This window comes from Cuculus canorus, chromosome 8 (genome assembly GCF_017976375.1).
Source record: "Cuculus canorus isolate bCucCan1 chromosome 8, bCucCan1.pri, whole genome shotgun sequence".
NCBI lineage: Eukaryota > Metazoa > Chordata > Aves > Cuculiformes > Cuculidae > Cuculus > Cuculus canorus.
Genome location: NC_071408.1, coordinates 15,319,836 through 15,345,510, shown reverse-complemented (window position 1 = coordinate 15,345,510; position 25,675 = coordinate 15,319,836). Strand labels below are relative to the sequence as shown.

General features: G+C 39.4%; 1 protein-coding gene and 1 long non-coding RNA gene across 2 annotated transcripts in view; one reads left to right on the top strand and one right to left on the bottom strand.

Annotated features, from left to right (window-relative positions):
- Positions 1-6,813: 6,813 nt before the first annotated feature.
- The window catches only part of ALG14 (ALG14 UDP-N-acetylglucosaminyltransferase subunit), a 29,205-nt gene continuing 10,343 nt past the window's right edge, over positions 6,814-25,675 (bottom strand). Inside the window, 1 exon segment of the mRNA XM_054073771.1 lies at positions 6,814-13,186. Coding sequence (XP_053929746.1) covers positions 12,956-13,186 — 231 coding nt within the window. The 3' untranslated portion in view covers positions 6,814-12,955.
- On the top strand, positions 19,448-25,455 carry LOC128852956 (uncharacterized). Its single transcript, XR_008451124.1, has 3 exons — positions 19,448-20,296; positions 21,712-21,823; positions 24,656-25,455. It is a non-coding gene; the product is annotated as an uncharacterized LOC128852956 (long non-coding RNA).

Here is a 25,675-nt window from a genome sequence, read left to right as displayed (position 1 = left end):
TCCGTCCTATTTGTTTGGCTGCACTTCTCCATCAGCAGGACCTAAAATATTTGCAGACAGCCTTTGCCACCAATGTAAGGGTACCAAAGTGTTCGATTCTGTTTGTCAACAAGCTAAATATTAACAGCCATCACTTTTATTTCACAGTGATGTTTACCTACAAGAATGATACAGCAGGCAGTGTGTTCATGAAAGAAAACATGCCTCAACTTTCCTTCCTCTACTTAAGGGAGACATTGATAGGCAAATAACTTGGCACTATATCTTCATGTTCCTGTTAAAGAGAAGACTAGATTCCTTTGAAGATGGTGGCTTTTTTCTTCTTAATTATTTTGCTTCTGATCACCCTTATTGAAACTTCCCATCAGTTGCACTGTTGCTCCTAAAGTTCACCATGCTGCTTCCCTGGCAGCCTTGGACATCAGAGAGCTGAGGCCTGGACTGACCAACCCCCCCTCAGAGGGGATCACTCTAGCAGGGAATTAGAGGAAGGGAGAAAACAATACCTTTGTGATGTCCCATGCTCCTATAATTCTTGGCTTTTGGCTACCACTTTAAATTTCCATAGATACATTTAAAATATAACGTCGCACACATATATTTTCCAGAGGATATTTCTGCAGGATGTGGACAGAAGCTAGTACACTCGCTATTTGGCTGGTGCCTGCTCAGTGTGATCTGAGATTGATTTGAAGCCTTTATTTCCCTCCCCAAATCCCAAAACTTGATTTTTATGCCACCCGAGTGTGCTCTCCTTGCTTCTGTTAAGAGTGCAACTCTTAACGAGGTCTGGACAAACTCACGTCTTTCAAGGAATGGTTTGTGCACCCAATTTTTCCTCTTCATCCCCTGTTATGTTCTCCAGTACATAACTTCAGAACAGAATTAATTTGAAATAGTACATGGTAACTTTTAATGCAACTTCATGTTGCATTATTCAAACTTACTTATTTGAATACCAAACACAAAATAATTGAAACATATTGGCCTACAAATAGGTCAGTTTTCTGATGGTTAAAATCTCCACATACCCCCTTATTGAAACGAGATTATACTTGAGCAGTGTTGGTATTTCAAAGGGCTAATTATCCTGTAATTCTCTTGTCTTAATAGTAAAAATCTGAATATAGAAAAAAGGAACAGAAACTTCTCCTTGCTGCCTAATTCTGTGACTTCTTCCAATTTTAATTATCTCAGTAGTATTTTCTAAATGAGACTAATTCCTCATCAGGAATTATTTTGCATCTCTGACAGGTATTCATGTTTGTGGGGGTTTTGCCTTTTTAACTTTAGTTTAATACCCTTCTTTGAATTTCCATGGTAAAGTTTTACTTAGAAGATAATTTCAAGAGCAGAACATGTGATATTGAGTGCTTTATAGGGTTATTTGGGACTGAAATAGTGCAAAGGAGGAAAGATTGCTGAGTGTTGCACATGATGAGCAACTAGCTGAGATACAGTGGCATTTAGCCAGAGGCTGGCTACCAGGGACATGGAGACTCGGTTGTTACAATAGTAAGGATCGCAAATTTGTTTGGATAAGAGAGGTTTCGAATAATCCATGTCACTGTTAATGTACTTCAGTAGATGTCAGAGGATGTGATTCAGACTTGGGGGGAGAGAAGGGTATTAGGAATTAGCTGATGTTCAGATAACTGAGACTGTACCAGAATACAGAATCCTGAGGTTTTTAGCCATTTTATCCCAGGTCATTAATCTTGTCCACTTTATGCCTGTATTGCATCCCACAAAACTTCAGCATTTCCAAAAGATCTTTCTTTTTGTGTGCGTGTGTGTGCTGTGCAGAAGTCTTTTTTGTTTTTTTTGTTTCTTTTCTTTTTTTTTTCTCCCTCTTCTCCCAAACTGGGACAAAGATTTAATAACTAAAGTAGTTATTTGCTTGAGTTTTAATGCAAGTAAAACCCATTGTTTAAAACTCAGTGATATTAATGCGACATACTTTGTGTGTGCTAGGTGTGCTTACTCAGTAGTAAATGTAGTATTGGGGATGGCACTGTCCCGTACCTGCAGTTCTCATGTGTGTTTTGTCTGTTGACATATCTCCAAAAGGAAAGTGTGTGGGGCAGAGCAAGAGCTGCATGCAAGTATAAAGTACTGATAATGTTCACTTGTAAACACAAAGGAAGATTCTAGTTATGGAGGTTAGAAACTGTAAGTAAACAGGGACAACTTTATTTTGTATCTGCATCATATAATACACTTTCTTCAGAGGAAAGAAGAAATCTTGGCAAATGAACATGATATTCTGGAAATATTTGTTACATCACAGCCAGCACAGTTCAGTGTTACAGACCAGTAGTAAAGTCAGCCCACGCATTATAAAACCTCCATTGCTCTGTAAGTGGCAGAAAAGCAGAGATGCCCACACCAATAATATCGGAAGGTACCTCTTTTGTATGGAACTACACAGCAAAATCTGACTTAATGTATCCTTTTGCAGGCAGGTTACTTTTTAAAGGGATAATCACAAATATTAATGTAGAGCTGTTAATATATTTAAGTGCTTCCTTACAAACAGTGCAGCATTACTTTTCATATTTTGCTCTTCAGTGTGGATATAAAAAGAACATTAACTGTGATTCCCAGCTGTCACACTTGCTTTTTTACAAATGATTGCCTGCAAAAACAGACTCTGTTTACTACTGCTGAATAATAATTTCTGGACTTCATCTTGGCAGTGGATGTTGGGGAGTTATCCTTTAAGCCACTGATTTGGAGGTTAGAACATTCATTTTGGTGTCATCTGACATCCCAAGCTGGATCATAAATGAAAAGCAGCAGAGTTCAATTGCACTGTATAACAATAAAGCAGGAAACACTAACTGCCAAACTACTGGCAGCTGAAAGTAGAATTTACGGTAATGCTAACCGAGCAGATCTGACTGTTGACATAACATTTCAAATATCCATTCTTTCTTAAGCCAAGTAGAGGGTTTTTAAAGAACTTACTGTGTACCAACGCATAGAAGGGGCAGGATTATGCACAACAAATGCATGTTTTAAAATACTTCTTAAATCTTGATATTAAAAGAAAACAACAAAACCAAACCAAAATAAAACCCAAACCACAACAAATGACCAAAAAATCCCTGCCAAAAAATCAGCCCCACAAACCCAGCCTGTAACTTTGTCATATGGACTCCTTTAAAAGTATCTGCTGCACAATGCAAGGACAACTTCATGTATCTATAAATATTCTCTTTCTCTCTCTCTTTCTGAAGTTTATACAAAATCTCTTGGAGTACCTGTTTAAATCCAGTACTGTATTTAGCCCTCCAAACCCAAAATGAAACATTCTGTGTAGAACAGTGACAAAGATCTGGTAATATTGGAGAAGGGTCTGTCCTACCATTCATGAAGCATTAATTTACAATAGACTTGTTTAATATGCATAGTATCTTAATTGATAAAGAGCTCTAAGTTGTTTGAAACATGAAGCATTCCTTGCAGAGACCTCTCCCTTCCCCCCATTTTTATCTGTTTAATATTATTAAACAGATTGATTAATATTGATTAATGATTAATATTGATTAATGGCAGCCAGCACAGCTTCACCAGGTCACGTCTTATATGACCAACTTGGTGGGGTAACCACAGTAGTGGACACAAGTAAACCGATGGATGTGATCTATCTAAACTTCTGTAAAGCCTTTGACATGGTCCCCCATGACATCCTTCTCTCTAAATTACAGAGATATGGATTTGATGGGTGGACGGTTCAGTGGATAAGAAACTGGTTGGATGGTCATATTCAAAGAGTAGTGGTCAATAGCTCAAAGTCCAAATGGAGATCCATGACGAATGGTGTTCCTCAGGGGTCTGTACTGGGACTGGTGCTGTTTAATTTCTTCATCAATGACACTGACAGCAAGATTGAGTGCACTCTCAGCAAGTTTGTGGATGACACCAAGCTGAGTGGTGTAGTTGCCACACCAGAAGGACAGGATGTCATCCAGAGGGACCTGGACAGGCTAGAGAAGTGGGCCCCTGAGAACCTCATGAGGTTCAACAAGGCCAAGAGTAAGGTCCTGCACCTGGGCTGGGGCAATCCCCGTTTTCAGTACACTATGGGGGATGATGTGATTGAGAGCAGCCCTGCAGAGAAGGACTTGGGTGTGCTGGTTGATGAGAAGCTTGACATGAGCCAGCAATTTGCACTCGCAGCGCAGAAGGCCAACCATATCCTGGGCTGCATCAAAAGAAGCGTGGCCAGCAGGGCGAGGAAAGTGATCCTGTCCTTCTATTCCTCTCTTCTGAGACCTCATCTGGAGTACTGTGTCCAGTTCTGGAATACTCAACGTAAGAAGGATATGGAGCTGTTGGAACGGGTCCAGAGGAGGGCTACAAAGATGATCAGAGGGCTGGAGCACCTTTCCGATAAGAACAGGCTGAGAGAGTTGGGCCTGTTCAGCCTGGAGAAGAGAGGGCTCAGAGGAAACCTTATAATGACCTTCCAGTACCAGAAGGGGGACTACAGGAAAGCTGGAGAGGGGCTATTCATAAAGGCTTGTGGGGATAGGGCTAGGGAGAATGGGTATAAACTGAAGAGGGGCAGATTTAGACTAGACATTAGAAAGAATTTCTTCACTATTAGAGTGGTGAGGCACTGGCACAGGTTGCCCAGGGAGGTTATGGCTGCCCCATCCCTGGAGGTGTTCAAAGCCAGGCTGGATGGGGCCTTGGGCAGCCTGATCTAGTGGGATGTCCCTGCCCATGGCAGGGGGGTTGGAACTAGATGATCTTTAAGGTCCTTTCCAACCCTAAATGTTCTATGATTATATGATCATTATTGCCCTCTGTCCCTCTCTGGTTAAAGAATAACAAACACAGCAAACACCTTGTTTAGCTTTGTTCCTTATGTATAAGCAAGGATAACAAGATACGTGTAAAACTGATGTTATCAATCAAAACCCCTCATTTTTTATAGATACATGCATGGTTAAAGTTCATCGCTGGCATAGCTAAATGCAGAATTGCTTATTTCTGTTGCATGAACATTTCTGTCTGACTCATTAACTGGATTACAAAACATTAATTTTCTGGGTGAGGAAGTAAAAAAGATATAATAGATTTTAAATGTGAAATTTTACACTGTGCAGAATAGTCACCTGAGTTTAAATGAACATATCAACAAAGGTCAATCTCCTTGTATCATATGTCACTTTCTCTTCCTTCTCCACTACCATTGCAGCATGAAACAGCAATGCAGTTGAAAAATGCTGTCCAAAGCTATTACAGTGAAAGCTACTGGGTTTCTTAAATTCTTACGCAAAATCCTGTCCCTTATGAAGCCGCTTTCTGCAAGATGACCTCTGCCTCAAAGTACTTCTGATTGATTTCAACAATAGTGGCCATGAGACTATTGTTATGTTATAAGGAAGTATGGTGATCAAAAAAGTCAAAGCCAAGTTTCAGAAATGTCTAGGTTCAAATTGTGCTGCCAATAACCAGAAGGGCTCAATGATTACTTTCCTACATCCTCACCCACCGTCTAAAACAACTAGGTGGTTCTTGGTACAGCATGTGGTCTCAGCATGGGCCAGCAAAAGGGGAGGAACATCAAAATCCTGACTGAGGGAGCAGGGAGCTTCTTCAAACACCTTACACAGTGCTTGCTTGTGTTCTGCCTTACAGTGGCCAGTGCTACCAGTTTTCTAATTTTGGTGACTGTCAGGTCTCGTACAAGAATACAACTCGTTTTTCTTTAAGTGTACATTTTTTTGGAAGCTCTCATTTTTTGTTGTAAAAATTTCTGAACTGTCCCATAATACAGACACCTCCCTCTCAGCACATTGCTCCACTGACAATTAAATAAGCTTCAGTTAAATGATCTTTGCATGTTCATCACATGTAAGCTGTCTTTCAGTCACACTGCATTACTAATGAATGGAAGACTATTTTTCTGAAATTATAATTAAAAACTAATGTCCTAGGGAATGGTTGTCTTACATATAACATTCAGCAATCACCTCATAATTACTTTTACGAACTAGTTTCCTGAAGTCAGTCTGAAAATGTAGATTAAGGGCTGTATGATCTGCTTCTAGCACTGGTGAGTATCCGACATATCCCTCAATGATCAAACTTCTTACATACACCACGATTGTTTATGTCCCTTGCTTGACTGCAAGGGAAGACTAATATCTGTGTCCAAACTAACAGTGAAAGCAGGGACAATGTGAATGCAATCTGCTCTGACCTACACAAAGTTGAATGGGGGATTGCAACCTGTTGTAGGAAACACTTATGAAGACAATTTTTTTGCTTATCGCTGTTATGCTGTCTTAAAATAGCCAACATTATATAAAAAAAGGTTTGTTTCTGATTTGCACAGTAAGTTTGAAGTCAAAGAAAAAAAGTCACTTTTTAAAGCTTCAACATTTATAACAAGCATGACCAAGTAGTATCATAGAATCATAGAATAGCTCGGGTTGGAAGGGACCTTAAAGATCATCCAATTCCAACCCCCCTGCCATGGGCAGGGACACCTCCCACCAAACCAGGTTGCCCAAGGCCCCATCCAAGCTGGCCTTGAACACCTCCAGGGATGGGGCAGTCACAGCTTCCCTGGGCAACCTGTGCCAGTGCCTCACCACTCTCATGGTGAATAAATTCCTCCTTAGGTCTAGTCTAAATCTGCCCCCTGCAGTTTATACTCATTGACCTTCATTCTATCACTACAGGCCTTTGTGAATAGCCCCTCCCCAGCTTTCTTGTAGCCCCCTTCAGGTACTGGAAGATCGCTATAAGGTCTCCTCGGAGCCTTCTCTTCTCCAGGCTGAACAAGCCCAACTCTCTCAAGCTTGTCCTGTATGGGAGGTGCTCCAGCCCTCTGATCATCTTTGTAGCCTTCTCTGGACCTGCTCCAACAGCTCCGTATCCTTCTTCTGTTGAGGATTCCAAAACTGGACACAATACTCCAGATAAGGTCTCACAAGAGAGGGATAAAGGGGCAGAATCACCTCAGGCTTTTACTAAGCACACCACTGCAAACAACTAGAAGTGAAGTGGGATGGCCATGGCTACAGTCCTTGTATGTTTGCATTCATTCCCAGTGCCTCCAGCTGGGAGAGCAAAAATTCCTTTAAAGATATAAAAGCAGAGTAAGATCAGCAGCTTGTATCTGCTGTGGTACTGTAACACCATAGCTCATCATGCTGACTTGGTTTCAGGTGTGAGCAGTAGAGGGAAAGGCAACACAAACATGATTTGAAGAGAAATACAAATACTCTGTATACAATACATTTGAGCATGGAGGCATCTAACAAGGATCTGTTAAAACCCTTCATTGGCATCATGAAGAGGCAAGAGACGCAGTCCCTAGAGAGAAACGGCGACAGAAGCCTTTTGTGCCATTTGCCAGGGACTGAGGGGTGGGGAAAAAATATGTTCAACTGGATTGTGCCACATGGGACTTAAACAAGAAAAGGGTTTTGTGCAAGTGCTGCTACCAAACTGTCTCTGAGAATTTCTTGCACATAGACAGTCTACTTTCTGTCCTGTCTCTAGAAAACAGGTTGCTGCTTGGATGCAATTTGTGGCAGCACACTTGCCAAGGCACACTGGTAAGCTCATTTAGGGGTGAAAAAAATGATGGAAAAGATTGTCTTATCAGGTCTGCTTATGCTCTATGACCCCTTGCACAAATATAAAAGGATCTTTTTGCTCTGCAAACGTGATTTGCATTTGTATATCTAAAATTATCTATGTGCTATTTGTATACAGAAATCTTTTGTTTCAAGGCATTAACTGTCATCTGTTAGGACAGGGTGTTTTTGCATGAAAGATGTCTGTCTGAAGAACTGTGTGAGTACAACTTCAGAAGATACTTTGGAGACTTCAACGCCTGTCCCCAGAAATCCTTAATGGCTCCCAAAATGTTGCAGAACAGCATAACTTTATTGGAATGGTCACTGCCAAGTTGTAAGAAAATGAATTGACTGAAAGTAGATAAATCTGTTTAGCTTTCAGATCAGTCTGTTTAACTTTCTCCTTGCATAACTTAGAAATAATCTTGTAAGATGGTTAACCTTCTCATATCATTGTTTCATTACAGTCCAACTGGTGCTCCTCAATTCTTTCCTTCCTCCTTTTCTAAAATAAAATTTACCTGTTTTTTTATAGTACATGCAATGTATGAGGTCCCCCACAAAAAAAAACCTCCAAAACCCCAAGACTGTAGTGTAACTCTTTTTATTTAACAAATTAAGAAATCAACTATGATCACCTTTAACATAATTCGCTTCTGAGTTGAAACACAGCTGCATAAGGCGTTGCCAATGTTCAAAGCAATTCCACAGATAATTTTCCAAAAGCCTGATGAGGTTCTCCTTTGTTTTTGCTTTCACGTCTTCTGCTGACAAAAAATGGGTTCCTTTGAGCACTGACTTAAAAATGCATGCACGAGACATGCACTCTTCACTGCGAGCCTCTGTCAGTATTTGAAAAATTTCCATCACAGATTTCTTCACTTTCACAAGAAACTTGATGTTAAATTACTTTGCACTCTTGCACACCAACATTTTCTGACTGAGGGTAGGAAAACATTTGTATTTGAACATGCCTCCACTTTCACTGAGTGAAGCGATCAAGTTGAGCCTTGTTGCACTGTGACAGGTTAGAAGGAGTCCTATAACCATCTCAATCAACACCTGGGGGTGCTGGTTTACACACAGCTGAATATGAGCCAGCAGTGTGCCTAGCTGGCCAAGAAGGACAATGGCATCCTGGCCTGTATCAGAAACAGTATGGCCAGCAGGACAAGGGAAGCGATTGAGCCCCTGCACTTGGCACTGGTGAGGCTGCACCTTGAATGCTGTGTTCAGTTTTGGGCCCCTCACTACAAGAAGGACATTGAGGTGCTGGAATGTGTCCAGAAAGTGCAACAAAGCTGGTGAAGGGGCTGAAGAACAAGCCTTATGAGAGGTGGCTGAGGGAACTTGGATTGTTTAGCCTGGAGAAAAGGAGGCTGAAGGGAGACCTTATCACTCTCTACAACTACCTGAAAGGAGGTTGTAGCGAGGTGAGTGTTGGTCTCTTCTCCCAAGTAACAAGTGATAGAATGAGAGGAAATGGCCTCAAGTTGTGCCGGGGAGGTTCAGATTAGATATCAGAAAAAAATTCTTCACTGAAAGGGTTATCAAGCACTGAAACAGGCTGGTGGTTGACTCACTATCCCTGGAGGTATTTAAAAGACAGGTAGATGAGGTGCTCAGTGATATGGTTTAGTAGTGGACAAACACAGTTGGACTTGATCTCAAAGGTCTTTTCCAACCAAACAATCCTATGATTCTTTGTCTCTCCTCTCCTGTGCTGGGTTACCAACCTATAGGGTTTTTTTTCTTGGGGTTTTTTTGTGTCATACCTTCTATTCTGCATCAGAAGACCACTAGGCCAAAGGATAAGCCACTTTGAATACTTAATATTTGTCAATTAATGCATATCTAGATAAAACAACCTGATAACTAAAGCTAATTTAAAGTCTGGCTTGCAGGCCAGTACGTGGGAAAAGAATTTTTGGATACCTCTTGTTTTGAATTTTTGCCAATTTTGATGATGATATTTCCATAAAGTCATATTTGTTTTCTTTAAGAATACAGTTCTCCATTTTGCTTTAAATCCATCATGTACTATGCTTTCCTCTTCTGGAAACAGAGCAAAAACAAGTAATGTACTTCACTCCAAATGACCCTCATGTACATAATGCAAATGTCTTTGCCTCAATGTTAATAGTTAAGGGAAGGAATGACACACAATAAACCCCAAGAATCTAAACTTAAGGAATACAGTCAACGACCTTTAAAGTCTTTGGATACACCATGGGAGTGTTATTTTTTGTTCCATGCTGGGAGCAGGGAGAAAGCAATTTTGCCTTAGAATAATAACAATTTAGTTGTACCCACCTACTACAAACAAAAGATAAGAGCTACTCAATAACAAAATGCTAGTTTACTTCAGCTCCAATGTACTTTTGGAGAGAACTAGCAGTTACTTGAGATAATATTTTCAAGGAAAACTCAGTCTAATTGATAACAGAACTTCCTTTAAGAGAATTCAAGGCAGGAACTCTTTTCTGTTCTCCATCCCCTATGGTAGCAATGCAGCATTCTGTTGAAGGCTTGTCAGAGTTAGGCTGTTATCTTTCCATTTCTGAGCTCTCCCGAGTAGTTCTAGCTGCTTCAACTTTACAGACTTCTGGGTCATCCAGGTTCTCACTTACTAAAACTAAAATAAACTACTGAAAAGTAAGTGTCCTTAGCTCAAGCTGGCACTTGAGCCAGTAATCAGTAAGGAAAACAGCAACAAATGTAAGGAAATGGATACTATCCCACTCTCTTGCAGCCAATTATCCAGATTACAAGCCGCTTTATATATGCTTTTTTAACCTGTGTTTCCCAAACTGACCAAACAGAGTAAAGAACATGCTGTTGGGGGAACACAGGCAGAGATTCTCTTGGTTTTGCTCCCACAAAAAAACTGGCAGTGAAGTAAAGGGGGGGGAAGTCTTCCTAAATCCGTGAAAATGAGATTACTTCAGATTAGGTGGCCTGAAGCAGTTCAGTTGTTCAGAACAGCCTCTTGTGAAGAAATCTACTGTTACCTTCCAGTGTTTACATGGGAGGTTACAAGTCTGAACAGGCAAGTGATTTCCTTTAGCAAGAGTTGCTGCCATGCAGGTGACATATGGAAGATAATTCCTGGAACTCCCCAGCGTTCAAAGGTAGACTCATGAAGTTCATGAACCCACAGTTTAAAAGCACACCAAAACCCAAAATCCTGCTCTGGGCAGGGCCATAAGGGAGGAACTGAGCAGCCAGAGATGCTTTTGCCAAGGTACAGGTCTACAGAAGGATACGGATGGGCTACATTCTACTTTGCTCTAAACAGAAGCAGCATGTGAACTCAGCATCTTTTGAGCCTTGGCTGTGTTTACAGACAAGTCCCACTTCCTGCCAGACTAGTGGGCTTATTGAGGCACGGGAAGTGGTGCATGAATGGAAGCATTCATTGCCTTTCTCTTCTCATGCTTCTCTAGGCCTCGGGGTGTTGATCTTGTGCTGTTCTCCCTTGCCCAGAGCAGAGGAAGAGGCTGTCTCTGTCCTCATTCTCCTCTACTCCAGCTCCCTTGCAAAACAGAAAGCAAGATTCAAAGCAAGATCCACTCCAGGGAGCACTAATCTAAAATAAACTACCACTAGCCATAATAAAGTCCAGTGTATCTTCAGTTTACCAAACTATCTGTAACTGTGCAGAAAGTCCCGATAAGATAGTCCTCACTCCAGTTCAGGGAAGAAAGCCCTTGCCCATGTCAGATTTACTTCATCCAGGTCATTTTCAAGGCCCAAGTATGTACTGCACAGAGAGTCCTTCCCACGTAGTCTTAACCTATTAACTGCTCTGTAGTGTCAGACATAATCTAGGTTAAAAACCACAACAACTCTCTGTTCTGAACTCACATGTGACCACATCAAGGGACTCTACTTATGCCGAGGATTATTAAGCCTGTTGGACAGGTTATAACGGCTGGCTTCCCCACAGAGCCTTGTAACATCATCACAGAAATTTTCTGCATAATGGTTTCTGATGGTATCTAATGTTTTTTTGCACAAAGCAGACTACTCCTCTAGACCCTTGATTCCTAACAGCAGGAATCACCATTTCAGTTCAGCTGTATTCCAAGACCCCATTCCATACCAGAATAGCTGCTGCAATATTTTGATATCCAATCCAGAAAAAGGCTCCAGAGTGTCTTCTGCAGCAGTGCAAAGAGCTGCTGTTGGCTTCACCAAAGGCAGACTGCAGTTAGCAGAGCATTTTTCCCTTTCTTTGAGCTTTTTTCTTTGTTTATGTTTCTGTAGCCAGACACAGCTCTGTGTGTACAGATGACAGAAGTGTTTATATTGCTTTATAGGTGGAACAGTGTGTAGAATTACTTCTTGTTAGATGAATGTGAAATGCTAAAGTAGACTTTCACAGACTTGGCTCCAGCAGAATACCTCTTAAAAGTTATTCAAATGTACAGAATAGCATTTTCCATCCAAAAATCTTAAGTGGATATTGTACTGCTGAAAGTAAGGCGCTTACAATGAGAAAACAAGATGTAGAGAAAATTAAACTCACTGTATCAGAAAAAGACAGGGTAACTCTGTTTCTTCCTCTGTTACTGACAGTAACACATCTTTTTTTCTTTTCAGTATTTTGGAGCCTGAACCAGTTCCCAAGTGACAGTTTGCTTTCCGTGATGTAAACCTGCTAAGGCTTTTTACACTTACTTATTAAAGCTTTGAAGGAAGTACTTCTTAAACGTGTAAGTACCGTGCCTGTAGCATGACACTTGTCACCTTTTTATTTAAGAAGTGAGCAACAGTTTTCAAAAGGCACACTACAGATTATAAGGACAGCTTTGACAAGCCCAGAGGAAAAATGATACTGGTTTAATGCTTTGGGGGTTTTGGAACACTGTACAAACTGTCATGAAGCCAACTTAATATAACTGTTTCCTTTATACTCTAAGGATTCACAAGGGACTTCACTGCTAGCATACAGGAAATAAAGTCTGTTGTGCTAGAACAAGACTTTGTTTCTTACAATTCAGAAAACTACACAAAGTTTCCTTACAGGAAATGTTACAATTCATACAAATTCCCATATTTATTTGTAGACAAAATTTCCATTCACATAGCAGGAAAACTAGATAAAAACAGAGAGCATAGACTTAAGGCCATTATGGGGTATCAGTGAACAGACCTACATGATGGTAGTATATACAAATACACAAAAATGTACTTAAATGTTGAGATCTTTATTATTGCCTCCTTTTCCAGTACCAATTTAATTTCTCAACTGGAATCCTTGAAAATAAATTGCTATGTGAATGCATTTCTTCAGTGAGGAGCTTGCAGAGTTTAATTTAGGTAAAGCCTGTCTTCTCTTGTTACACTATTCGACCAAGATATACTGACTTGGGATATTTTTCCTTCAGATCACGCCACTGAACGATGAAGTAATCTGAAAAGTAGTAAAGAATCTTTCCAGACAGGGATAAAGTTTCCACACGGCAGATGCTTTCTACATACACAATGATTGTTCTCTTTATTCCTAGAAGCCCAAGAAGAAGAGCAGATATACAGACAGGAAGACATGTTCCTGGTCCATTGCACAATATCTAAAAGAGATGAAACATTTTATAAATATAAAACATGAGTTTTTTTTCACAGGGTAAAGAATTAAAAGTGTGTATATTTATATAACATTATACTTACAAAAGAATTATTTTCAAAGATATTTTAAAGAACAGAAGAGGCGAACATGAAAAAAGCAAACAAAAGGCTAGGGCAAACAAAAGACATTATTTCAAGGTAGCTGACAAAAAAAATAATCATCTTTACTTGTCGAGGAGGAGGAGAAGCGCTCTGAGATGGCACAGTTAATTTCCATGAAGGAAGCAGAATTCCTTGACTCATCGGTATACAACTAAACCAGCTTCCAATTTCAGTCACAGCTTTGTGTTGTATTGAACATGAGATTTGTGCACAGATTAAGGCATAATAAGGCCAAATAAGTTTAATTAGTATTACTAAACCTGGGATCCAGTTATAAACTTCTTGGACTGTAGCTTAAGTCAGCAAAACACTTAAGCATTCAGCAAAAATGTGCTGGTGAATTAGGACCCTCATCAGAAGCTACTAGCTGATATACATGACTGGATTTTTTTCTTCCTTCTAATAAACACCAGTATGTAGAAACAAGAATACAGAAGGCAGGTGTTTTGGTCAACACCTTGTAGCATAGGATCTCAAATTTATTTATAAATGCTAACAGCAAAATAAAATGGTCTTTTGATTTTAGACATTGGTAAACTGAAAAATGGATTGCTTAGACGTAAAATGTTTAAACCAGGGTATATTAGGCACTCTACTTGGATATCAAAATTGATTTCAGGCAAGGAATTTCTTACTAAATTTAACTACTACCTTGTAATCAGCACTTTTCTGCACAGCTGGGTGCTACATGGAAATAAAGAGTTCTTTCATAAAATCATGGTCCTACATCCTATAATCTCACATTTTTTTGTTCCAAGTTCACCAGCTTGAGAAAGATATCATATTGGGGGAGGAAGGGGGGAAATCATAGTTTATTTTTAATGGCTGTAGCAAACATTTCAGAATGTTTCCTTCCCTGCTTTGTGGCAAGATTCCATTGATAAACTGGCTAACAGCACACTGCCTCAGTTAAAAGCAGCAGCAGTTTTGGTGCTACTGAATTCCAAACTCTCTCACCTGTACTTTCCTTTGCCTTTAAAATAGCCCCAGAAATCTAGCTTGAGGATGTTGAGACCACAATGTTGTGGTTTCTTATCAGAAACAGCAGAATGTAACACTGCATGCAAAATTATTCTGATTTTATTGTTGATCTGTTAATTGAACTATTTATTCATGCAAGACTTGCTGACATTTTCTGAAAGACCCTTATAAGCAACATGCTGTATACTTTTTTAATCTTGATATCAAATTTTTGAAAGCAGAGTGATAAAGAAAGAGAATATACTACGGCTTCAAACCTCCTGCTGAACCTGATCTCAAGGAAATACGTGCTGGGATACTAAAGCCTACTCTACAATATGCTGAGAATTATTTTTTTTTTTATACATTTGGCTAGGCAAGCAAGGACACAAACCAACCACACACGCTGCCTTTTAGCATTTCAATGAAACTTTTCTATACCTGTGGATTAAAACAGGTATTTTGCCCCATTTCTTGACAAGTTTGTTTGTGCTACTGGTACATGGCTACTGATATATAAATTAAGGCATGTTTAGGTATCTGTATTTGTGATATTTGTTACTGTAGTGTAAAAATAGGCATAGGAACCAACTTGGAGTATTCTGCTGTGTTTGCAGGTGAAACACACAAGGGTCCTTCTGCTGCAGAATCTGGTCTGTTTCAGGCAAGTGCATAAGAAGCACTAAAACAGCCCCAAAAAGTTATTTACTGCCTTTTTTTTTTTTTTTTTGTGAATATTCAGTCTGAGTACTGATTTCAGATTCAAAATTAAGCTTTAAGTGAACAGATGAAAAATGTGCACCACTACTAAACAGAAATTCCACTTTTCCCTTCCCTGAGTAGAGCTATCTGGAGTATAAATATTGTCTCATCTTCATTGCTGCCCAAGTCCTTTTTCTGGTACACTATAGTCCTCTCCCTCATCCTTTCCTCAGTGTCTTCCATTTCAATGTTTCTCTACTCAGCCCTCTGAGATGTCCCCCACTCATCCTCTCTTCCTGGTTTTCTCTATGAGCTCTGCTATTCATCCTACTCTGCATTCCTATTCTCGGGTGCCCTTCCACTTGTCTTCCTTCTGGACTTGTAGTGGCTCTGCACTCTTTTAGCCTCCATCAGCTGTGAAAGCTAAACCCAGTTGTCTAAAGGAAGGGGAGTTTCACATTGTCCCTGACTTTCAACAATCTGACACAAAAAATGCTAATCACAGATGTGATTTAGGTCAGGCAGATAACCTAACATCCTTCTCAACCCAGAAGTTGTGAATAGTAGACAGGATTTATAAAAACCTGAATTATTACAGTCACGGTCTATATCAAATCACTGTGCCATGCACTTCATCCTGCTTCCTCCCTTCATTAAACTTGGCTAGCAGCTCCAGTCTTTTTGGTATTCTTGTGTCTAGATGCATACACAAAGGTAAATTCTAGAATGAATTCCAAACTAAGTGTACTCACAAAAGGTCACGTAATGAAACAATAGCAAATGACTCTATTTGTAAATCTATGTGTAGCTCTAAAGGTCACACTAAGTTGCTGTTATTACTTTGCTGAGGTGCAAAAGAGAAAAGCAATAATTAAAATTAAAATTAAAATAGTAATAAAATACCTTTACTATATCCAGGTTTTGATATGCACTCAATTTACACCTCCTACTGACTGTTCATAACTTGTAAGCCACTTCTCAGATGCCCTATGATTCATGGAAAGGTACTTGCATGCTGTAAAACGAAGAGGAAAATGATGGACTAAACCTCTCTAAAAAACCATCGTCTGATCATAACTCCTGTCCTCTGCTCTTTTCCCTTCCACACATACCAGTTCAAACAAGACAAAGCAGATGTGGCTCTATTGGATCTCCATATGCAAAATGCCCATAAAATACTCTGACTATAGACATTCCTATTCTAAAATGCTTGAGATTAGGGATTGTCCCCTGAAAGACACTCCAGTATAAACCTGCTGAAGCCAACAGACAAACAGATCCCTATCTGAATTCAGGGTCGTGATCTGTAAATCTGAACTACTAATCAACCTTTCCAATCATTAAAAATTAACCTTCAGTTAACCTTCAGTGCATGTCTAGAGACATTTTGTACCTAGACCTGTTAGAGATGCTTACGTGTTGAGTGGCAATTCCCCTCCAAAAATCTGGTCTGACCAGTCTTACTTATTCCTTCTCATACCATCAGCAAGAAGAGAAATTAGTGTTCCTGCTGCTTGGAATCCAACATCATACATTCATAAAGGAATACAGGGGTAACTCCTGAGAAAACAAGTATGTACACTATAAAGAAGAGGAAGCACTGTGGAATCTGTAAGCCAGAAGTGCTAGTGTTCAGATTCTGGCAGTATACAAACTTGCTGATGGAGAAAAGGAATTGAATAAGCTACAGCATTCCTTAAATGTGTGAGAGGAGAGCTGTCCCTGCTAGTGAATTTCAAAACACCATTCAAAAGTAGATCTTGGAGAATGATTGATGTATTCCACCTTGAAAAGACGAAGGCTTTTGTTTTTCCCCTCCAGCAGAAAACAAGTATCTCTCTGGGAATCCAGTGGCAATCTTTAGTATGCTGTGGAGAAGAAGCAGGCCTCTATTGAGCAAGAAGGGAGCAGGGCCTCTACAAGGTCAACCAGCTATTCAGGATAAGTGTTTCCCAACATCTATTTACTTTAGCTACAAGGCTGCCTGTAGAATATTTGCATTGCGTGAGATATATCTATGAATATCTCCAGTTTATTTGGTTCAGCCTTCCTCAGTGAGACAGCACAAAGGGAAAAAGAAGTGGCCACAGACAATTTTTCTGTCACCCTTCTGAGCTGCAATTGCTCAAGAACTTTCTCAGTCATCGGGCAATCCAACTTTGCTGCCAATAAGCTATAAGGAATCATTTCCAAAGTCAGTGCTGCAGGCCCCTCTACACCATTTACATTCACCTCTAATGCAAAGAAATGTCCAGCTAACTGTTAAATTGCTCACTGGCTGCTTGGCTTCACAGCTAGGTGTATGAACTAAATCCTACGTACTAAGATCCTCTACTAATTCAATGTAACCAGACTTTTAAACAGGACAATAAACTAATCAATCTGTATATTAATGGAAGCTTAAAAGTAAAAGATCAGAATACAATATTTATACTTAGCAAATCTATATATTTTCATACAATTATTTGTATCTAATTTCACATTAATCACTTTCATATAAAAATGCAACAGTTCTTGCCTTTCTGTTTCAGATATTTTCTACAGCCGTTGAAAGACAACAAGCTGACCCAGCAGTCTGGCATGCTAGGAGCACTGGCATATGGCACCACTGCTGATAAAAGCCGCTTTAGAGTTGGTGAATGCAGCACTGTAGCAGAGTGACATTTACCAGATAAAACCCTGAAAACATAGCTCACAGCTTCACTGGGATTAAATGTCAGGCCACTGGTTAAAACAAAAATGAGTAAAGCAGAAAACTTGCATTTTTTCCTCCTAAACATGTAAACTCACATTTGCTGTCTATCTTTAATGAACAAGTATTTGAGTGCTGTTTATGCTTCCAAATTACAGCCAGCAAAGGAAAGACAGCATAAGGCTCCATAAACTTAGCAGAAAGTAGTAAACTAATGTGAGACTTGCTTTGCATAAGAAACTGTCAACACCTGCTGTTCTCCTTAATTACTTCCACAGACTTTGGCCGTTGCCACCTGGACAAAAGCAGGAAAACTGCCCAGATTTCTAGGGTTGGGCAGGGTTAGGGTGTGGGAATGCTGCTTGCTGCTGCAGGCTGAGGTGCACTGAAAGCTGTATATACCTGTATATAGTATACCACTAGATGGTAGTGACAAAGAACAACTAAAAGAAGCAAAGGCAAGTAGAATAGTACAGAACTGACCCGAGCTGGGTTAATTGTGTGATCTCTGTGTATCTATACAAGTAAGCAGACCTACTTTTTTAACAATATAGGAAAAAAAAAACCAAACCACTTTCGAATTCTCAGGAAGAAGTGTGGTCCCAAAAGCAGTAATTTATTAATAATTTTATTCTGTTGGTGTTTTTGCTGGACTGCTAAAACTCAGCTTTTGTTGATAAATACTTCATTTCAATGGCTATTTAACATTTTGGAACAAAAAGTAACTGTTAAGCCTGTTAAGATTTGAATGCACAGACGGTATCTCTGAGCTCTGTCAGAAAAGCCAAGGAAATCTGAATAGCTGTTCTGATATTTTTAAGGAAGTGCAGTGGAAAAGGAAAGGGATAAAAAAAGAAGACCAGCATGGAAAGAGAGAGGAATGTGGGAAACTATTTGAGTTGTAATAAAAAACAAGTCAGCACAGAAGAAAAAGGAGTTTTAAAACATGACCATACTGCCATATCCTCATAGACGCAACTTAAGAAAAAAGCTTGCTTGTTTGCAAATAAAGCTTCATTTAGAAACAGACAAAAACCCCCAAGTTAAGTTCCTATACCAAGAACAAGCAGGCATAAAACAATCTCACTCAGCTCTGATGAACGACATGGACCATCTGCAGATCTGACAAAACTCCTCAGCCTAAGGTACTGTATTTTCAGCAGAAAGTTCCTCAATTTGGACCAAGTTTGACAAGTTTCCATCTTGCCAGGCAAAGTGCATTCTAGCTTTGGGATGAGTTTTCAAAGGTCAGCAGGGAAATGCACCAAATAGAGAAAGCAACTAAAGGAACTGTAATTAATGTAGTATATATTTTTATTTTCATTGCATGTTCTTAGTTCATGACAGACACACAAATGTGTGAGTTTGGTAATCGGACTTGCATAATGAAAAAAATGAAGTAACATAGCAAGTTGCAATATGTGGAAACCTTACAAAAATCAGCTTTAAGAAATTGTAGAAACAATGGTAGACAAAAATAATAAAACTTTCAGAAAGGTAGCAGAAGTAACAAGAAAAACAATTCAGTGACATACAGATACAGAAAACTCACTAGGGGCAGAAGACACTGTCTTGACAAAAAGAAAGCCTCCTTCATGAAACTACAAATCTGACCATAGAATAACCTGAAGCATCTTCCAGACACAAGAGAAATGGAGCATAGAATGATTCCAGTGACAGAGAATCTGAATTGTCACATTTAGTGAAAGCTGAGTAGAGGTTCTTGGACATTGAAAGGAAATCTAAAAGAAAAAACACAATAACATTCTCATTTTTATGTCAGCGCTAGTTCTGGACTCCTGCATTCATCACATAGTAGCTAGGGGGTTTTGACATTTCAGGAGTTTATTGCCTTTTATGATTTCAGAGTGTCACAAACAAAACCCATATGAACAAAACCATTTGTTTGATGAGGAAGCTTGGTCATTCCTGTGCCACAAGAAGAGAGAATCCGCAATGAATTTATTTGTGTTCTGCTATGTAAATCACAGCATCTCATGAGCTCATCAGCACTTGCTTGTTTTTTAGTATTACCTTACTGTTTTGAAAACTTCACGTTAATGACCTGTAAGATGAAGTATCTAGCTGAACAGTTTTTCTTTCACCTACAGAAGCACTGTGTGCTACCCACAAAGGCAGCTGAAATCTGGTTTCTTGGTCTCAGCTGTTGCCATTTCCTGCCCTGAGATTCCCAAGGACCTGGTTCAGCTGATTGTTCAGTGCATCCTGAACAGCCCCCAAGTCTGTGGGAAACACAACTGCAAGCACTGCACCCCTGTAATTGTGGGACCAACTCTCTTAATATTGGAGACAATTTAACTGTAAAATTAAAGTAACAATAGCATCTGTGAACAAATACCATAAATGTTAATTATAAATATATTTACCTTATGAGCTCATGACCAAGATGCAAGACAGGAGAGTCAGGAAACCAGTGCTGTACTCACAGCTCTGCTGTGGACTCACCATAGGAGTTGGGCACACCACTCACTTTCTGTCACATCAGTATTTTCTACTTTAACACTAGGAAAACAACAACTTGCTCCTCACAGAGGATACGTCAAGATTCCTGTGTACTCTTCTCAGTAGAGATCTCCAGGTATGGAGAGTATTGCTTCTATTAGCATGCCTTTTGATTCAGTAGCATACTCTAAGATTAAATGTATGTGATATTTTCTTTTGAATAGAATTATTTTTTTTTATATGTTCAGAAACAGCAAGGCATATCCATTAAGAATCAATTTTTGCTAGGAACTTCGATGGCAACTTAAGCATGGCAAACAGAAAAATTACAACTTTTTTCATAGGGGAGTAACTCTAAAGGGTTTCAAAAGATATGTTGTTCCTCTACACAGAGGAACAGTTATGAAAGAAATAAGATCTCTTCTAGGGAATATAAATCTTTCTGCTAATCAGAAAAACAAGAGAAACTGACTGAATTAGAGTGAAAGGGATTTTTCCTTAGTTCAAATAGTTAAGTATGTGGGTGGGAGCATTCCCATTAAAGCTCTTGCTAGTCTCACTCTTCAGCATGTCTGCAAATCCAAGTCAAACTTGAGGAAAACTAGCTTGAAATTGTAATATATATTTTTAAGTTTAAAAAGAAAATAGGAACCTTTTCCAACAATTACTTATTCTTGTGTTGGTGGGGAGAAAAGACTAATTTCAGGTTCTGTTTGAATACAAAGGTCATTAAACTCCTACTGGCTTATTCTTTTTGAAATGGTGAAGATCTTCCATTTTGTTTCCCGCCATAACCTGTACATAAAAAATGCTATAGCCTTTCACACTTCTTTGCACTGTTTGAATGTCATGTGCAGAATGCAGTGGCTAGGACAAAAAAAAAGTCCAGATGCATAGTCTGATGTAAATGGGGTAGTTAAGGTAGAATTGCACTATACTTGGCTATGCTTCCACCTTCTACTCTCTAAATTACTTGAATCATCAGGGTTGCAAAAAGACAGTTAATGGTGGTCTACAGCAACAGCTTGTGCTCAGGCTGGTCAGCAGCCACAGCTTGTAGTATTGCCATGAAAAACCTTTTCTACTTCAGTTTGTGCATCTTGTTGGTACAGTTCCTGTTGTTATTATCATGTAATGCACACAGACACAGCAGGTGAGGTGCTTTACAAAAACAAACAGACGGTGTGGTTCTACAGGCAGATCACCTACCTAGGATAAATAAGATCAGTGAATGCCAGAATGGGGAAGAGTGAAGTGGAAAAGCAAGGACTTAAATTAGCACACACTGCAGTTGGGTTTCTAATGTACACTACTTTTTTTCCTCCCGAGTATTATTTTCATCCTAGAATGAAGTGTATCGGGAAGAATCGCTGACTCCCTTGTTTCCCCTGCTCTGACTTTAGAGAAGCTTGAGGAGAGGGAGACAAAAACTCTGCCTATGGGATTTTTCTATGGGAAAAAGAGGAGAGGTTCCAGAAAAACACTAGGAATTAGATTTAACAACAGGATTTAATTGTAACAACACTAAGTATGGTCACTTATGCCTTCCAGGTACTTAGTGGCCTGACCCAGAGTTACCAGCCCAGTGTCCTCAGGGTCAAAAGACAAGCCAAGGGGGCCAGCTGACGTGATCTGGATCAGCATCCACATGCAAAGTAGTAAGGTGAGCTCCTAGTTTCTGGATCTCAGCAGAGCTCAGGAGTTTGGCTATGCGTGTCGCTATTTGACACTGTAAAGACTTAAACAGCTCAGGTCTGTTTCTGGGAATGCCTGGGAGCTTCACTGATGAAAAGAAAGATAATTGGGGTCATTAAGAGCCTCAAAAGTTAGGCTTAATACCTTAGTGTGGAAACTCTGAGAACCTAGATTTGGATGCATAAAGAAACAGACACATTTGATTTTTTTTTTTCTTTTTATGACACCAACTTTAGGCTCCTGACTTACCTGCCCCCAAATTACAAGGGAAAGGTGGCAGGTCTGTCATTGGGATTAAAAGGCCTTTGGAGTGGTAGTTTCCATCCCTGTGTATAATAATTCTGTAGGTATGTGGAAGCAGAATGGGACGTGAGCTCAGTATATCCGCCAGTGTATAGGCAAATGTAAAATGAGAAATATAGAACCAACCATGAAAATAATAATAAATGACAGGTATGAAAGTGGTACTAATGCTCAAGTCTGTCAGTGTTACTGTTGGTTATTAAAACATTAAGTTAACACCCAGACTGCTAGCGAGGCTGATGAAACATCATGCTCTCTGCTAGAAGTTTGTGTGAAGAAATAGTGGCACAAGTGAGTCTTTTGAGAAACTGTAGATTGAAAGAAGGTTGATTAAAAAAGAACAAGACTACCAAGGCAGATGAAGGCTGGAGAATAATCCAACTCCTTACCCACATTACCACAGTGTGGGGCTATGGTTTATTTGGGCTGGTAAATTAGCAGGAAGTAAAGGAAATTTGACTTTGTGTGGATGAAAAAGTTGGTGATAAAACAACTAAGTAAAAGGCTTTTGCCAAGAAATGAAATGGTAGTTACTAAACCACTAAGCTACAAATACTTGGTATTAACTGTCTTTCAGCAAGCTCTTGTTCTAAGTGTCACCTTGGCTGAGTCTGAACCTGACTAAAGTTTCTTGGTCAGAGAGCCATGAGCAACACCATCTAACCTTTTAGAGCCTATTTAAAAATAAAGGCTTATCTCATCTCATATTGGAAATTACTGTTTGTTAGAGTAACCTACTCAAAAGGAAAGGAGAAATTAAATCCAAAGACTGTTAAATATAATTGAATATATCACTAATAGTGGCCTAAAGCGAGCCTTTAATTGCCATTCTCAATGTGCCTTTCATTAGTCAAACATTCAGTTAACTAGAACTTTAAAGCGGTATTTTATGTGTATATAAACATCTTTGAGGCTACTGCCTCATCACTGCAGTTGTCAGAGCAAGAATATGCCTGAAATGTCTTCACAATGCAAAACTTAGAGACGTTAGCAATATGTATCTATATCTCCATACCAGTGGCCTGGTTCAGTGGTCAGATTTAGTGAGACTGGTTACTTGAAAACATGCTTTATAATACACTTGGAGGTGTGACCAGGCAGTTCATTAGGTTTATGATGAATCTGATCGGTCATAAGTTAAGAGTGATCAGTTTTTAGTTTAAAATCTGCTTAAATCTAAGACAGTTCAGCTTTACTGCCACTTCTATTCTCCCTCTGAAACGTAGTGTCTATAGGCATGTCTAACTGGCAGAGCTACGACTTAGCTTTATACTAACTGATTTCAATAGCTTTAGATGTTTATCTGGGCTCATCAGAAGATAATTTTACACTGTGGCTGCAGGGTAGTTATGCACAACACACAAGGTAGAGGAGGCATGAATAAGACTCATATTTTCATTAACATTGCTAAGTTAAACACAAATTTGGAGGGCTTAATTTTGTTTTCTTTTTACACTATACAATTTGTACCACTGATGGTCTTAATCTGATGTTCTTACTCTTGCCTATTCCGCCTGTTTTGATCCTAGAAGCACAACAGTTGATCAGACATAATTGTAAAATCAATCTGGTTCAAAAGAATTATCAATAGAAGGGAAAGATTCAGCATACAGAAGAATAGACCAGATAGTCTTAATACTTATATATTGCTTGTTATGAAGCAAGTAGAGAAAAAAATGCTACCACTTAGATTTTGTTGCTTTCTACAAAGTTCCAATAAGAACTGTGATATGAGTGACAATAACTTATTATTGGTCATGCTGACTTGTGAAACTGCTATGAATCTAAGACATTTTGGGCAGGGCGTAAAGAATGGAAAATCTTAACTAAATGAAATAATGATCCCCTTTCACATAGCTTACTGTGTGAACACTTCTGTAACAACTCTAAAAGCTGCCTGTAGTAAATTTAACCAGTCGGGGCACCAGGCATATGTGATGCGATGTGCAGTCATAAAAGAATGAGGAGACTGCTAAAAACATAATCATCTGTGCAGGTTTCAAGCTTCTAGAAAGAAATTTTAAAAGGAGAGAGACTCATTCAGCCAACAGCTGATGGGGAGGGAGACGGCAGAGCTTGTTGTACTTGCTGTGCAAATGTAAACTTCTTACTGCAGACTTCCCACGGGAAGGAGGCCCTAATGTGGAAGGACTGCCTTCTTTGCCTGATTTAACCCAAGCTTTTCCAAAGAGCAGTGATCTGAAAATACCTGTTTATGTAGGGCTCTGTAGAGCACTGAGGTAGGTAATAGGAATTGCTGAGAAGTATCCCCAGAAAATGCAAAAAAGGCCTGGTCCTAAGAGTCCAGAATGCACAATCAAAGAATGAACGGAGCTTTATGCAGCATTTCTGCACAATTCTAGGTGAAATTCAGTTAAATTAAAGGAGAGCAAATTGCTGACCCAATTACATAACCCACCCGTGGCTGCAAACAAGGACTAGATGTAATCTCTGTAGTTTTCCGCTGTGTGGTTGCATGTGTATCCTTTGTTTTCAGTTTGAATTTCAAGTATGCCAGAATGACTGGAATAATCAAGAGCCAGCCAAAAGACTAGATCACCTGAAGACCTGGTTTCAGGGCTGGCAAATCGGCCCAGAGACAAGGACAATAGTTCTGTAAGCAGCAAGAAAACTGAAGGCCAGTTTCCTCTGAACTTGCACCTACTGACTGACTTCAAGCATATTATAGGCAAGTCAAAACATTAGTTTATTTCTTCTTGGACATCAAATAATCTATGTAAAAGACAGTAATTTTCTCCATATTTGGGAGAAATCTCTGTGCAGCTTGTCTATTTTTCTTTAACTGTCTAAGAAGGATTTGCATATTCCCCTAGATAGTAGATCTTCTAACAGCTTGTTTTGGTTTTAAATTTCTTCTCAGCCTTTCTCTCAATGAAGGCAATAAAAGTCTCTGTTCTCTGACCAGCTGCCTGTTTTCATGGTAGGAATCTGTAGTCTTTGAGGCTAAGACTGCATATTAAACGTGGCTGCAACAAATGAATGGTTTTAAAACTTTTCTGGGGGAAGGAAGGTGTAGGCAGAGTGTGCTGGCGCAAGCCTTGCTTTCATGGAATTTTAGGCCTCTGCATAGGAAGCCTATCTAAGGTTGACATGTTGTAAAAACTGCCCAGTGTAGATGTGCCTGCAAAACATTGACAGTTTATTTCTATAATACTTGGCTATAGGAACACAAGTCGATTATCACTTCTGACATCTTAATTTTGTTACTTGGTTTAATATCTCTAAAGGGACTAAACTTTCCAGAGTGCAGATGTTCATAACTCTGAAACGGGCCTCATGAAGATCATCTCAAACTGAACAACGAAGCTAATTTTAACATTTCTTAAACTCTCTGGGGACCCATTTCAAGTGTGGGTTTTGTCATGCAAGACAGCAAAGGTCTCCTGGAAGTTGTTCATTTCTGAACTCACTATCTTGAAGAAGGGTTAGATGGAACTGCTTTCTCATGCTAAGTAAGCTAAGAAGCTTTGCCAGAAGATCAGTGTGAGACACAAAA